Here is a 15,429-nt window from a genome sequence, read left to right as displayed (position 1 = left end):
TTTTAAGTGTTGTGTTTTTTTAAAATGAGGTTACCTTGTTGAAATGAGCATATGCCTAATTTCTGTCTCTCATACTCGCACACATTTTCTGATTTTGACGGGGGAGGCTGTGAGTCAGCAATATCATGGTTAGTTTTCCTTTCATTATTTTTTCTCTTTTTTTAACAAATGCAGATTTAGCTGAATTTTAGCTGTTTTCAGGTTTTCTAGAAATGCATTTCAGTGCTGCGAGCAGCTTTATCAGGACAGATGGAAATGGAACTGGAGTGATGGGTGCTTTTGGACTTTTAGAAAAACTTTTTTAGAAAAACTTTTCTAGTTTATTAGTTTATTACTTTTGTCTTATAACAAATGCAGCCATGTATCATAGGAGAATGCTGTGATTTTTCTGAAATGTCAAACATTCCACCACAATTCAAATATTTGTGTTTAATACTATTCTAAACAGACATTTTAAATATTTTAGAATAAAATGTGTGTCTTACTAAGGCATTTTTACAGCTACAATTTTATGTATCCTAATTAAACACATTTAAATAATTTGACAAAATTATAGCTTGGTACACAATACAATATTTAACCTCATTTTTCATATTTAATGTTAAGCATGCTCTTCCCTGAAACTTTTGTGTCCCTGATAACCAAGTACACTAACTTTTTTTATTTTATTATGGGGCAAAAATGTTGGACGTTATAGAAATGACATTTAACTGTGGGACAGTCATAGTTTTTGGAAAAATCTGAATGATAAACAAAGAATCTCACCCAGTTTTATAGTAATTTTTTTTAGGTCACAATACTTTCAAATGTCATACATTTAGTTTTTTTGTTTATTTGTTTGTTTTTGTTACGATGGGAAGAGGGTAATGGAACAAGGACAAATCAAAAGTAGATTTTTAATGCTTTTTAAATAAGTCTTTTCTGCTCACCAACCCTGCATTTAATTGATCCAAAGTACAGAAAAAAAGAGTAAAATTACGAAATATTTTTACTACTTAAAATAACTGCTTTCTATTTGAATATATTTTAAAATGTAATTTCCTGCGATTTTAAAGCTGAATTTTTAGCATCATTACTACAGTCACATGATCCTTAAGAAATTGTTCTAATATTCTGATTTGCTGCTCAAAAAAAAATAAAACATTTATTATTATTCTTATTATGTTAAAAAAAGCTTTATAGATTTTTTTTAAGGTTTCTTTAATGAATAGAAAGTTCAGAAGAACAGCATTTATCTGAAATAGAAACCTTTTATAACATTATAAATGTCTTTATTATCACTTTTGATCAATTCAAAGCATCCTTGCTAAATAAAAGTATTATTTTCTATAATTTCTTTACAAAAAAAACAATTATACTGACTCCAAGCTTCTGAATGGTATAGTGTATAATGTTGCAAAATATTCCAGATAAATGCTGATCTTTGGATATTTCTATTCACTCAACCGATTTAAATATTAATAATAATAATAATAATAATAATAATAGTACATTTTTGAGCAGCAAATCAGCATATTAGAATGATTTCTGAAGGATCATGTGACACTGAAGACTGGAGTAATGATGCTGAAAATGTAGCTTTGATCACAGGAATAAATTACATTTTAAAATGTATTCAAATAGAAAGCAGTTATTTTAAATAGCAAAAATATTTCACAATATTACTGCTTTTGGTGTATTTTGGATCAAATAAATGCAGGCTTGGTGAGCAGAATGTTTAAAAAAAAACAAAAATCTTACTGTTCAAAAACTTGACTGGTAGTGTAATATTTATAGCAATGTAACTGAAAGGCTATGAAGTAATGGGTAAATGTTTTCATTATAGTTTTAACGTGACCTTTATATAACAAAAATAAATGTGTTAGTTTTAAAACAAATCTTGAAACGGAATACAGATGTAAAAACAAATTTTTGCTTTTGATCGTGCATCAGATATTTTTTTTAATTGAGTTGTTCGTTCTGCATGACTCACATTAATCAGGGTTAATTTAATTTAGCAGCAGAGGCGGAACCATAAGAGAACGCGCGTTTGTTTCTGCCACGAACATTTTCAGCAGCGGACAAAACAAATATGCAGATGTTTGGCGGGTGATTTTACTGCTCAATTCTACATCAATAAAATCTGAATTGAAAAAAAATCAACTGCGTGTAATATTTACGGATTATCCAATAAATGCTTTGCACAATGAAACGAAGTTATAAATAGAGAGGGATTTCGGCGGAACTTTGTCTGTGAGTGAACGAGGCGTGTTCAAATATTATATTTCTGTGTAAACAAATATATATTAACAGCTAAATGAAGATGTGCAGTTAAAATTTTATATCATGTGCTTGGTCTAACGTTAAATATTTATTTTTGTAACGGAATGTAATTGCGTGAATTGTATCGATTGTATCGATCATATGAAATAAAGATGACGTATGATTTTTACATGTTATGTGTGGTGATTATGTCTCAGATAATGGCAGGAAGGGGCAGAGGACAGCTCACTTTCTCTGTGGAGATTGTTGGCATCGGTAAAGGAGAAAATCTCCCTCCTTCCTCCGTCCAGCCCACCCCTCTATTCCCTGTGAGTTTTTCAAGATAGAATAAAACATGATTAAACTAATACTCATATTACATTACTGCACCTGTCAGACGATTTTATCCAAAGCGACTTTGGAATTGTATTCAAGATGCACATTAGTATTTGCATTCATTGGGAGTCGAACCTAGGACTTTGACGTTGCTGTCGCTGTGCGCTACTGTTGGAGCTACAGAAGTCACAGATAATGACATCCACAAATGACTGAAGTGGCATTTGTTTTAAGGAAACACAGCAAGTAAAAATAGCCATAGCATAACATTTTATTAAGTCAAAGTTAAAAATGGCTAAAAAATACTGTTCATAATTAAGAAAACATATCTCATATCTATCAGAAATTGCTTATTAAAAGCTCACTTACATGAATGTTTCATTTAGTACAGAGTTGACTGTCCCAGCAGGTGTTTGTTTGACCCCTGATACTAGACAGATGTGTATCAGCTGTCCCTCTTCACTTGTGTTTGATGTTTTAGCCTTTGGATCAGAAGCCGGTGCCCCTGCAGGCGGGTGAGGAGGCCGAGTACATGCTGGCACTCAAACAAGAGTTCAGAGGAGCCATGAAGACGCTCCCGTTTTACATCCGGCCAGCTGCACCCAAGAAAGGTCAGTACGGGGTCAAGGACGAGCTCTGGCATCTTTAAGACATCCGGCATTTCTTTGCAGCATTTTTTGTATTTGTACATTTCAGACTACATAAGTAATAAATGTATAATTAAATTAATTAAATTTGTAATTTTTTCACAGATCAAAAGTATAAAAAGTACAGAAAGCATGGAAAGCAAAAAACAAAATTTGTGTCAGATGATTCTATTCCCCTTTATGTCTATAGTTATGCATTGCTTTACATTTTTTTCTGAAAAAAATGATGGCAAATATTCACACAAGTATAAAGACTTCTTTATACAGCAATATGTGGTTAGTAATTTGAAGTTATTTTGTCCTGTTGACAGATGTGGAACGTTATTCTGACAAGTACCAGAAAATTGAAACCTCTGACAACAACCTGGAATGGAAGCCAGGTGAGTGATTTATGTCAGCGATTCACTTTAGTGACATTTCTGTATTATTTATATATTTCAGTCTTTAATAATATTAAGTTTAAAATTTTATTTTTAGATTTTACAGTTTCCATTTAAATTTTATTTCTTTTTTTTGTAATTTATTATTGTAAATCAATTTGTTTAATTTAGTTGATTTTTTTTTTAGTAATTTTGATGCATTTACACTGGCGTTTTTTTTTTTTTTTAAGGAAGCTTCTTATACTCATCAAGGCTGCATTTATTTTATTAAAAAATCCAGAAAAAACAGTAATATTGAAATATTATTTTAATGTAAAATAACGGTTTTCTATGTTAATATATTTTAAAATGTAATTCATTCCTGTGATGCAAAGCTGAATTTTCAGCATCTTTACTCCATTGATCAGTGTCATATGATTCTTCAGAAATCATTCATAATTTTTAATGTTGAAAACAGCTGTGCTGCTTAATATTTTGAGACAACCTGTACTACTTTTTTCAGGATTCTTTAATTAATAAAAAGCTCAAAAGAACAGCTGTATTTAAAATAGAAATCTTTAGTAACAAAATAAAAAAAACTACAATTTAAAAGTTTGTGGTCAGTACACTTTCTTTTTTTGTTTTTGTTTTTTTAAGAAATTAAATTATTAATTAATAAGTGATATCAAAGACTTCTGTTGTTAGAAAAGATTTTTTATTTTGAATAAATGCTGTTTTACTTTTTATGCAAAGAATCACAGGTTCCAAAAAAATATTAAGCAGCACAACTGTTTCCAACTGTCACGAATCTGGTCGGTGTCCCGCTGTCCGCTCACCACCAGATGTCACTCTCGCCCTTTCACACACAGACTGTTGCACCACACCCCGGACTACATTTCCCATCAGCCATTACACTTGACCCACGACCAATCAGCGGCGCTATAAAAGCCCCGGACTTTCCATACTAGTCACGGATTGTTAGATTGTATTGTTGTTGTGTTAGCGTTCCCTGGTTTCTGGTTCCCGTGTTTTTGACTTCTCGCCTGCTCTTTCGTTTACGTCTGTCTAGCCGCCTGCCTTGGATTATCGCTCTTGTTATCTGGATTATTCTCTCGATCGCCTTTGTTATTCCTGTTTGCTCCCGTCTCGACCTTGCCTGTACGACCATGTCTTTGTCTCATCCCAATAAAGGCTTGCATATGGATCCGCTCGCCTCTCGTCCTCACTCCGTGTAACAGAACAATCCGTCAACAAGGATCCAGCAGCTCAGAACCCCGCAGTACAGATCATGCTCCTCAAGCAAGGTGAGCGACCAGTTGAAAAGTTTGTCATGGACTTCTACGCATTAGCACAGCAGACTTCGATGAGTGATCTGTGTCTGATGATTTTTTCCGTGGAGGTCTCTCTGAACCTTTCGGCTCCTTAATGCCAATGTATCAGCCCCAGTGGACGATAAGCCAATATCTGAACATTGCACTCCAGATCAGCGGTTCCTTGCTCACTGTGGGTGTCGCGGGAAGCAACGCGACATCGCGGTAACGCCGGCAGCGCAACCGGCCCGTGTAATGGCGGCCGTGCCGGTGCTCGCTCACCAGATGACGGCCGCGCCGGAGCGCGTTCATACCACAGCAGCGACAACAGAGCCTGTGCACAAAGTAGCGGCGACAGCGGTGCCCGTTCACAAAATGGCGGCCGCGTCGGAGCGCGTCCACACAATGGCGGCGACGGCGGAGCCCGCTCACAAGATGGCGGCGATCACAGAGCTCCGTCACGTCACAGCTGCCATACAAAAGCCATTTAAAGGTACAGTTACATTTCCTGAGTCAAGTCAAGTTTCCAAATCGAGTCAAGTTGCAGCTCTGTTTCCTGAGTCCAGTCAAGTTTCTGAGTCAAGCAACATTACAGCTGCTGTTTCTGTGTCAAGTCAAGTTACAGTCATCGTTCCCGAGCCAAGCACTGTCAAGATGGCTGCCACGCCAGAGCCACTGCACAAGATGGTTGCCACGCCAAAGCCTCCGCCTGCTAAAGCCCCGTCAGTCAGGCCGGCGCCCGCTAACGCCACGTCAGCCAAACCACAGCCTGCTCAGGACATCTCCGTCAAGTCACAGCCAGTTCACGCCATGTCTTCTGCTCCTGAGTCTGCACCCATCATGGCCGCCCTCCCTGAAGCAGTTCCCGAGTCAAGCAAAGTCACAGCCGTGGTTCCTGAGTCAAGTCACGTACCGCCTGACATCCCAAGATCGCGGCCTATCATGATGGCACATGTGCTGGATTCACCCCTGATGGCTGTACGGGCAGCTAAAATGGCGCTCCTTCACGTCGCGGCTGCTACCCCAGGGTCAAGTCAAGCTTCCAAGTCCGGTCAAACAACAGAGTCAAGTCAAACCAAAGCTCTTGTTCTCCACGAGTCAAGCCAAGTCACAGCTGTTCCTCATGAGTTAAGTCACGTTACAGCTGTCGTCCCTGAGCCAAGTCACGTCACAGCTGTCGTCCCTGAGCCAAGTCACGTTACAGCTGTTATTCCTGAAGCAAGCCAGGCCTCTGCAGATCCTCGTGAGTCAAGCCTAGTTGTCAGGTCCTGTCATAATGCAGCTTCTGTCTCCAGTCAAGCTTCAGCGTCCAGTCAAGCTTCAGCGTCCAGTCAAGCTTCAGCGTCCACTCAAGCTTCCAAGTCCCGTCAAGCTACAGCGTCCAGTCAAGCTACAGCGTCCAGTCAAGCTTCCAAGTCCAGTCAAGCTTCCAAGTCCAGTCAAGCTTCCAGGTCCAGTCAAGCTTCCAAGTCGAGCAATGTCAAGGCGGCTGTTCCAGAGTCAAGCCACGCCCCGCCTGACGGCCCAGAGTCAAGCCACGCCCCGCCTGACGGCCCAGAGTCAAGCCACGCCCCGCCTGACGGCCCAGAGTCAAGCCACGCCCCGCCTGACGGCCCAGACTCAAGCCACGCCCCGCCTGACGGCCCAGACTCAAGCCACGTCTCGTCTGGCCACCCAGAGCCTTACCATGACCCGTCTGACGGCCCAGAGTCAGGTCATGCCCAGTCCCCAAGTCAAGTCACACCAGACCCCAAGTCAAGTCACATCTCGTCTGACATCCCAAGACCACAGCCTATCGGGATAGCCAGCGCCCTGGACCCACCACAACCTCCCGCTGCTGCTCTACCCTTAATGGCTATTGCCATCTGGTGTGTGTGGGCTGCACATTGTGCTTCTGGGGTCACGTCTGGTCTCAAGTCTGCTCCAGAGCCCCCGTCTGGTCTCAAGTCTGCTCCAGAGCCCCCGTCTGGTCTCAAGTCTGCTCCAGAGCCCCCGTCTGGTCTCAAGTCTGCTCCAGAGCCCCCGTCTGGTCTCAAGTCTGCTCCAGAGGTCCCGTCTGGTCTCAAGTCGGCTCCAGAGGCCTTCCCCGTCGGAGAAGCTGCGCCAATGCCTCCAGAGGTGTCAGCGTCAGCTGTAGAACCTCCTATGGAGGGGGCGTTTCCCTTTGAACTCTCTGCTTCTCCCTTTATTCTGTCTGGCTCCTCTGTCTCTGCTTTCCCCAGGTCCCAGACCAGGACGCAGCCTCCTGTTCCGCCCCGGAGGGCTGCGGTGCCTCCTGTTCCGCCCCGGAGGGCTGCGGCACCTCCTGCTCCACCTCCTGTTCCGCCCCGGAGGACTGCTGCGCCTTCTCCTATTCTGTCTGCCTCCTCTGTCCCTGCTATCCCCAGGTCCCAGACCGTGACGCAGATTCCTGTTTCGCCCTGGAGGGCTGCTCCACCTCCTGCTCCGCCTCCTGTTTCGCCTCGGAGGGCTCCTGCGCCTCCTGCTCCACCCTGGAGGGCGCCCGCGCCTCACGCTCTGCCTCCGGCTCCGCCCTGGAGGGCTCTGGCGTCTTGCTCCGCCTCCGGCTCCGCCCTGGAGGTCTCCTGTGCCTCCTGCTCCGCCTCCGGCCCCACCCTGGAGGGTTCCTGCTCTGCCAGTCCTGCCTCAATCACCGGGTCCTCCGCAGGAACCTGGCCCTCCAGCCCTCGCCCTGTCTCACTCCCGCCCCCACCGCTTCCCTGGACTGTTACTCTGTTGGAGCGTCTGGAAGCCGCTCCTTGGGGGGCTATGTCACGAATCTGGTCGGTGTCCCGCTGTCCGCTCACCACCAGATGTCACTCTCGCCCTTTCACACACAGACTGTTGCACCACACCCCGGACTACATTTCCCATCAGCCATTACACTTGACCCACGACCAATCAGCGGCGCTATAAAAGCCCCGGACTTTCCATACTAGTCACGGATTGTTAGATTGTATTGTTGTTGTGTTAGCGTTCCCTGGTTTCTGGTTCCCGTGTTTTTGACTTCTCGCCTGCTCTTTCGTTTACGTCTGTCTAGCCGCCTGCCTTGGATTATCGCTCTTGTTATCTGGATTATTCTCTCGATCGCCTTTGTTATTCCTGTTTGCTCCCGTCTCGACCTTGCCTGTACGACCATGTCTTTGTCTCATCCCAATAAAGGCTTGCATATGGATCCGCTCGCCTCTCGTCCCTCACTCCGTGTAACACCAACATTGATAATAAAAGTAATGAATCCGCACATTGACACTGTATGTGACACTGAAGACTGGAGTAATGGCTGATAAAAATTCAGCTTGCATCACATGAATAAATTACATTTTAAAATATATTAAAATAGAAAACCATTATTTTAAACTGTAATAATATTTCACAACATTACTGTTTTGTTCTGTATTTTTGATCAAGTAAATGCAGCCTTGATGAGCATAAGAAACTTCTTAAAAAAAAAAAAAAAAAAAAACATTAAAAATCTTACTGATCCAATTTTGTCTTTTTTATTTATTTTTATATTTAGAAACAGTTTCAATTTATTTTTATTTTAGTCTTATTACTTATTGGCATAATGTTGATTACCACAAAAATGAATTTCAATATGTCCCTCCTTTTATTAACCAAAAAAGGAAAAGTCTGGGTATAGACGTAAAAACAGTATGCAATTTTACAACTTTGTCTTGACAACATAAAGCCTAAACACTGAAACTGTAAAAATCATGAGAACAACTTTACAGCTCAAATAATACACATTACTTATTAAAAAATTTTAAAAAATGTTTTAAAAAAATATTAAAAACTAAACAGTATTTCTTTTCTTTTTTTGTTAGTACTTAATCTTATTTTAGTTAGTCAACATATTATAAATTTCATTTAGTTTACATTTTTGATCTAATATTTGTATTTTTTTTCAGCTTATTTTAAATTTAAAATGTTGTTATTGTTTTAGTTAACAATTCAACACCAATTCACTTGCGCCTCTGCACTCTTGTGTGATCCTCTACGTCCATTTGTGTGTTTTAGACTGGAGGCGTTTTCCGAAGGAGCTGCGCGTGAGGGAGAAGAGACCCCTGAGAGACAGTGAGTGTGTCTGATGCTGTTAACTGGCTCTTACGCTCCAATACTGGACACTGTGTTCTTGCTGCAGTCGAGCAGAGACGCCCAGCCCAGGAAGCATGCGTTTGTAAATGTGCTCTTTTTAAAGCCCAGATAAGGGAGCAGGTGAGGCTGATGTGCTCATGAATGAGTGTGTAAAGACAAGCCGCACCGGCAGGTCTGCGCTTCGTTCTCTGACTCATCGGCGTCTCTGGGGAAATCAGAGAGACGGCTCTCAGCCGCGCTGCACACACATCTCCAAAATGAAAGGATGGAGAGAGAGAAAGAAGAGATGAGAGAGGGATGAAGGTTTAGGCTTGAAGAACGTCTGTCACCAAGAGAGGAGAGACAAGATTATTTTTAGTCATTCTGCGTCTTTTGTCAGAGGAGCTGTGATCAATGAGTTGATGTTATTATGGGAAGATGTTGCTGATGTCATTTCCACTGTCACAAACATGGTTTTGCTTATATGCTTGCAGAAGGTCCAGCTGTTCCTAAACAACCCAAACAGCCACGAGTGGACAAAGAGGAGATCATACGCAAACTCGAGGTGCAAAGATACCTTTTTAGAGTGAACCGAAAAACAAAGAATTTTAATCTACTTTATTACACATGCACAATGTGACAGACTGTGTGTGTTTGTATTCAGACTCTGGAGCAGAAAGAGGAAGAGAGGAGTTCTGATGAAGAGGAGGGAGAGAAAAAGAAGCCGGAAGAGGAAGAGGCTGAGGGAGAGGAGGAGTATGATGAAGAGGAATTTGAGGATGTAAGTGACTTGAGTTGCGATAGTTGAGAGGGAGAAAATAACCTGCAATTTATAATTCAGTAAATGTACAATTTAATAAAATGTAAAAATTGAATGCATTGTAAATCACTTGAAAGAGCATTTGACATGCATAAATGTAAGTTTAATTTAAGTCCAGTTGATTTTAACTTAAAGGAATATACTCAAACGGCAGCAGAGTCGTATACTAAGATATATTGTTAACACTGTAGGTTCCATTAGTTAGCATTGGTTAATGCAGTGACTAACATCAACTAGCAGTGCGCAGTACAGTATTCATTCATTTTTGTTAATAAATGTTAATAAAATATAATTTAATTGGTAGTTCATATTAGCTCAGGTCCATTAAATAATATTAACACAACTTTTGATTTTAATAATTAGTCATTTTTTTAATCAACATTCGCTAAGATTAATAAAGGCTTAAGAAGTATTTTTCATTGAGAGTTCATGCTAACTAATATAGTTACCTAATGTTAATTAATACTTTTATTTAGCAAGGATGCTTTAAATTGATCAAAACTGATGATAAAGACATTTATAATGTTACAAAACATTTCTGTTTCAGATAATTGCTAATTCTTCTGAACTTTCTATTCATCAAAGAAACCTGAAAAAATTCTACTCAGCTGTTTTCAACATAATAATAATAATAATAATAATAATAATAATGTTGTTTGAACAGGAAATAAGAATATTAGAATGATACAAAAAACTTTTGACTGGTAGTGTATATATATCAGTTTTAATCATTTTAGCACTTCAGTTTTAGCCACATTTCTAGTTTTATTTTAATATTTATATTTCATTTCAGCTTTATTTCAATTAATGGGTTTTGGTAAACAATAACAGATTGTCAGTATATGTGGAAAATATTCTATAAAATAATTATTTTGACCTGTCCTTCCTTTTATTTACTGGGTTACAGTGAGACTCTTGATGAAATGAAAGTTCACATAATTAAAGTTAATTCATAAATAATAAAATACTCACTAGTTTAATACTATAGCCACAAGATGTGTGTAACTTGTTATAAAAATTATAATAACTCTATAGCTCAAATAACACACAAGTATTAAAAGGAAAAAATAATGTGTGCATTTATAAAATTATAAGCTTCAAATTTCTGCTTTTAAAACCTCCCAAAATTTAGAATTTAGAATTCCCGTTTACTACTTCTAAGTGCCTCAAGGTAATCTTGATTTTTGCTTTTTAAAAAAAAATAAAAATACAAAGTATGAATTGTAACTACTTTGTGTGGTAATCAATATTATGCCTCAAATGCTTTTGATTGAGATTAACTTGCATTAAACCAACATTCAATAAGTTTTAGCCAATTAATCCTATGCATGTGTGTAACAGGAAACAGATTACATCATGTCCTACTTTGACAATGGAGAGGAGTTTGGAGGAGACAGTGATGATAATATGGATGAAGCGATTTACTGAAGCAGGTGACTGCGACTCCATAGCGCCCTCCTCTGGCCAGTGACTGTTTTTGGAACCAGCCTGTCCCTCAGGACCATTCTGGGCTGGATCATTATGTTTGGCAGCTGATGTTGAAATCTGTATGCAGTGGATTTCCTCTCATCCGATCGGCTGGCAGGGCGGCTCATTGCTACAATCCGAGGGCCACGCCTGCAGGACACAGAGAAAGACAATGAGGCACAAACTTCTCTCATAATGCAGCTATATGTTTTTAAAGCTTAATAAATAAGCATTAGTTCATAAGTGGAATTATATTTTAGAATTTTACTTTTAAAACGTTTTAGTGTAAGTTTGTATTTGTCTAAATAGCTTTTATACAGCTTAGATTTGTGAAAAAAAAAACCTGTAAATGTAGATTGTTTATTTTGGATGTTACAATATTGCATAATATTTTATAGTCTCAAGTCAAGTGATTGTAAATATTCATGTTATTGCCATTTTATGCAATAAAGTCACACTGTGTCAAGACTTTGTCTCATAGATAGATAGATGAGCAATTCTGTCATATGACCTCTAGGGGGTGTGATACTACATTAAAGTTCTGTAGAATAATCATTTCGAAGATTTGGAAACAATTCCAGAATTTTCAGAAAGTTCCAAAAAATTTCTGTAAAGTTGTAAAAAATTCTGGAATGTTTCTGGAAATTTGCCAGAAATTTTCCACCTTTTTGCACCACCCTTAAATAGGATTATTTCTTGTAATAATCATACATCATTTGCTGAATAAATAGTAGGACCATCTGAGCAGATGTTATATACATATTTTTTATATTATCTATATTATATATCCTAAACATCTTCCATGAATATGTCCCTGAAATAAGTTTTCCTGAGCACAAAGGCCTTTTCCTACAGAGCAGGGAAATTTAGGGCAGATAAACAAAAAAACACCCAAATCCCTGATCAACCTCATCATGAAGCTGTATTTGAGTTGCTTTTGTAAAGCTGACTAACAAAAAATGTGTTCTCAATATATTTGATCCTAGACCACAAAACCAGTCATAAGGGTCAGTTTTTTAATGAAGATTTTCAATGAAGATGTAATAAATAAGCTTTCCATTGATGTATGGTTTGTTAGGATAGGACAATATTTGGCCAAGATTCAACTATTTGAAAATCTGGAATCTGAGGGTGCAAAAAAATCAAAATATTGAGAAAATCACCTTTAATCACCTTTGTCCAAATGAAGTTCTTAGCAATGCATATTACTAATCTAAAATTAAGTTTAGATATATTTATGGTAGGATATTTACAAATATCTTAATAGAACATGATCTTTACTTAATATCCTAATTATTTTTGGCATATAAGAAAAATCAATAATTTTGACCTATACAATGTATTGTTGGCTGTGCTACTTATGACTGGTTTTGTGGTCCAGGGTCACACACATCTGTGTGTGTGTGTGTCAAAATATCACAGTAAATGTCCTTGGTTAAGTTTAATCAAAGGTCTCATTCTCATTACCTTTGATTTACTGTGTATGGCTATTTCTTTCACATCTCGGGAATCTCATTTGACCGGATGCACCTGAAAAGAATCCGAACAGAAAGAAAATGTCATGTTCTTTTGAGCAAATGATCAACAGAGGTGAAAGAATCGTTCTTGACGTGACTCTTCATCTCGAGAACACTCCACCGGTTGGGCAAATTTGCTGAAGATGAATTTAGTAGCTGACTCAGGCGTCCTTTACAGAGGACAGGCGGAGGAATCCTTCCAGGAATAAGTCTGGGCTTTTATTCAGGGAAGCAGACAGCAGTTCATCTCCAGTGGAAGATTACAGCAGCCGGAGATGACTGACATAAGAGCCGTCGAATGAAGGCTCAGCACTGATATATTCACACTTGACACCAACAATCAGAGAGGAGAAATCTAGAATGCTCAGTTAAGTCAGATATCCTGATTTTAGTCTAGCTACACTGTTGAGCTCGGGTTGATGATGAATGTCAGTAATAATGTACAGCATGTTTGTCCTTAGGAAATTTGGGGACCACAATAAGACGTTAAAATTCAGTGGTCAAAACAATACAATATTTTTCAATAGCCATTTCTAATTCAATTTCCCCCAATTCTTAATATATGTCCACAGCTTTGCAATGTACCAATAGTTTAATATACACTGCCATTCCAAAGTTTAGGATCAGTAAGATGTTTTTTAAAGTCTCTTATTCTCATCAAAGCTGCATTAATTTGATCAAAAACAGAAAAAAACTGTAATACTGTGAAATATTATTGCAATTTAAAATAGCGGTTTTCTAGTTTAATATATTTTAAAATACAATTTATTCCTGTGATGCAAAGCTGAATTTTCAGCATCATTACTCCAGTCTTTAGCATCACATGATCTTTCAGAATTCTAATATGCTGATTTATTATCAATGTTGAAAACAGTTGTGCTGCTTAATATTTTTTGGAACCTCTGATGAGTAAAAAAAAAGTTTTTGTAATGATATATACACTACCATTTTTAAAAAGTTTTTTTTTTTCTGAAAAGGAAATAATAATACTTTTATTCAACAAGGATGCATTAAATTGATTAAAAGTGGTAGTAAATACTTATATTTTTAACTTTTTATTCACCAAAGAATCCTGAAAAAAGTTTTGCAGGTTCCAAAGAAATATTAAGCATCAAAACTGTTTCCAACATTGATAATAAATCAACATATTAGAATGATTTCTGAAAGATTGTGACACTGAATACTGGAGTAATCGAATTATGAAAATTTAGCATTTCATCACAGAAATAAATTATATTTAAAATTATACTGAGATAGAACTGTTATTTTAAATTGCAATAATATTTAATGTTTTTTTTGTATTTTTGATTAAATAAATGCAACTGTTCACTGTGCTGCAGCATTTAAATGCTCATGATTCACAAAGTTCCCATTGCTTATGTAAGTGTTCATTAAATACTTCAACTAATTTGAGAATGCTTTCAGCTATCAATAAGACTGCATAATCTTTAAAGTAATAATTCATCCAAAAATAAAAAAATGCTTAAAATATAATCACCCTCAGGCCATTTTAAACCATTACTTCTACCCAAACTACTAGACTACTGGACTGTTTTCACTTGTAAATGGCACTTGATTGGATAGTATTTCAGATGAAAACAACAGTTTGAAGTCAAAAACATCTTCAGGATGGCAGCTTTTAGCTTTTCAAGAGGTCAACTGAATCTTGAATCATGTGGATTATTGTGATGTTTTTTATCATCTGTTTGGATTCTCATTTTAATGGCATAAATATAGCTAAATTTCTCCAAATCTGTTCAGATGAAGCTTTAGGGTGAGTAAATTTTCAGCAAATTTTAATTTTTGTGCAAACTATTCCTTTAACACACCGTACCATGTTTAAACCCATTCTGCTTCACATCTTCAATCGAAATTCCATCTAGACCTGTTGAATACCCTGAGGATCCTTTTAAGCTGAAGTAAAGAAAAGCAAACACACGCACTTACCAGGCCAAGGAGGCGCGGAGATGTCCTCTGTCCTTCAGCTCTGGTAATTAGGATGCAGTGCTCCATCTGGATGGCCGTGTTCTGAAAACAAAAACAACGTAAGCACCCTACATAGCAATCTCCAACCTGTCCTGCCCTCAGCAGAAGGGTGAATAATTGAGTTTTATACAAAGAACACCCTGTCCACACACAAACACACATTTATTCCAGGAACATGACTCTTTTTGACACTTGAGGTCTTGGTCTGTAGAACACTCTGCATAGTAAAAGTTTTATCCGCATTCACATCACCACTTATCCCATATGAATGAGGTTGAGAATATGAGAATCTGCTCACGGCTATGAATATACTGCTAACATGATTCAGGCAATTCATTATTAAACAGAACATCTCGTGTGTTGCATTCCCAAATAGACGTCGACTACAGAGGAACTTTCTGTAGGAGATTAAACTGATGCACTGACCAGCAAACAGAAAAGCGAGTCAGCATTTAACACAAAATCTGCTCTGGATGAGCCAGCCTGGTAATGAAGTAAAGGTCACAGAAACCTGATTCTGAGATAAAACAGGCCAGCTCTGCCTGGACAGTGTAACAACCACTGATATTAGCATTCAGATTTACTCCCAAACAAGATCTTGAATTCAAATGCACTTGACAATCTCATGCTGGTTCTTGTTCACAAATACTGGAGTGTTTTGATGCAGTCCAA

At 38.3% G+C, this 15,429-nt stretch overlaps 1 protein-coding gene and 1 long non-coding RNA gene across 5 annotated transcripts; one reads left to right on the top strand and one right to left on the bottom strand.

Annotated features, from left to right (window-relative positions):
- The first annotated feature begins 56 nt into the window (after positions 1-56).
- Positions 57-11,729, top strand: polr3glb (RNA polymerase III subunit GL b). 4 transcript variants are annotated; one of them, XM_051130343.1, is made up of 8 exons: positions 57-128; positions 2,460-2,570; positions 3,059-3,188; positions 3,536-3,604; positions 8,911-8,967; positions 9,462-9,532; positions 9,632-9,748; positions 11,129-11,728. In XM_051130343.1, exons 1-8 carry the CDS (start codon positions 126-128, stop codon positions 11,213-11,215), a joined length of 645 nt encoding a protein of 214 aa, XP_050986300.1. In that variant the 5' UTR covers positions 57-125; the 3' UTR covers positions 11,216-11,728. The 4 variants fall into 4 exon arrangements, with proteins under 4 accessions (XP_050986300.1, XP_050986301.1, XP_050986302.1 ...); XM_051130344.1 differs by lacking the exon at positions 57-128 and adding an exon at positions 2,060-2,232; XM_051130345.1 differs by lacking the exon at positions 57-128 and adding an exon at positions 2,063-2,088.
- On the bottom strand, positions 11,305-14,810 carry LOC127177840 (uncharacterized). Its single transcript, XR_007829268.1, has 3 exons — positions 14,719-14,810; positions 12,722-12,784; positions 11,305-11,404 (listed from the first exon to the last, which is right to left on the bottom strand). It is a non-coding gene; the product is annotated as an uncharacterized LOC127177840 (long non-coding RNA).
- Between the last annotated feature and the right edge of the window lie 619 nt (positions 14,811-15,429).

Source organism: Labeo rohita, chromosome 16 (assembly GCF_022985175.1).
Source record: "Labeo rohita strain BAU-BD-2019 chromosome 16, IGBB_LRoh.1.0, whole genome shotgun sequence".
Taxonomy (NCBI): domain Eukaryota; kingdom Metazoa; phylum Chordata; class Actinopteri; order Cypriniformes; family Cyprinidae; genus Labeo; species Labeo rohita.
This window is presented reverse-complemented; position numbering and strand designations above follow the sequence as displayed.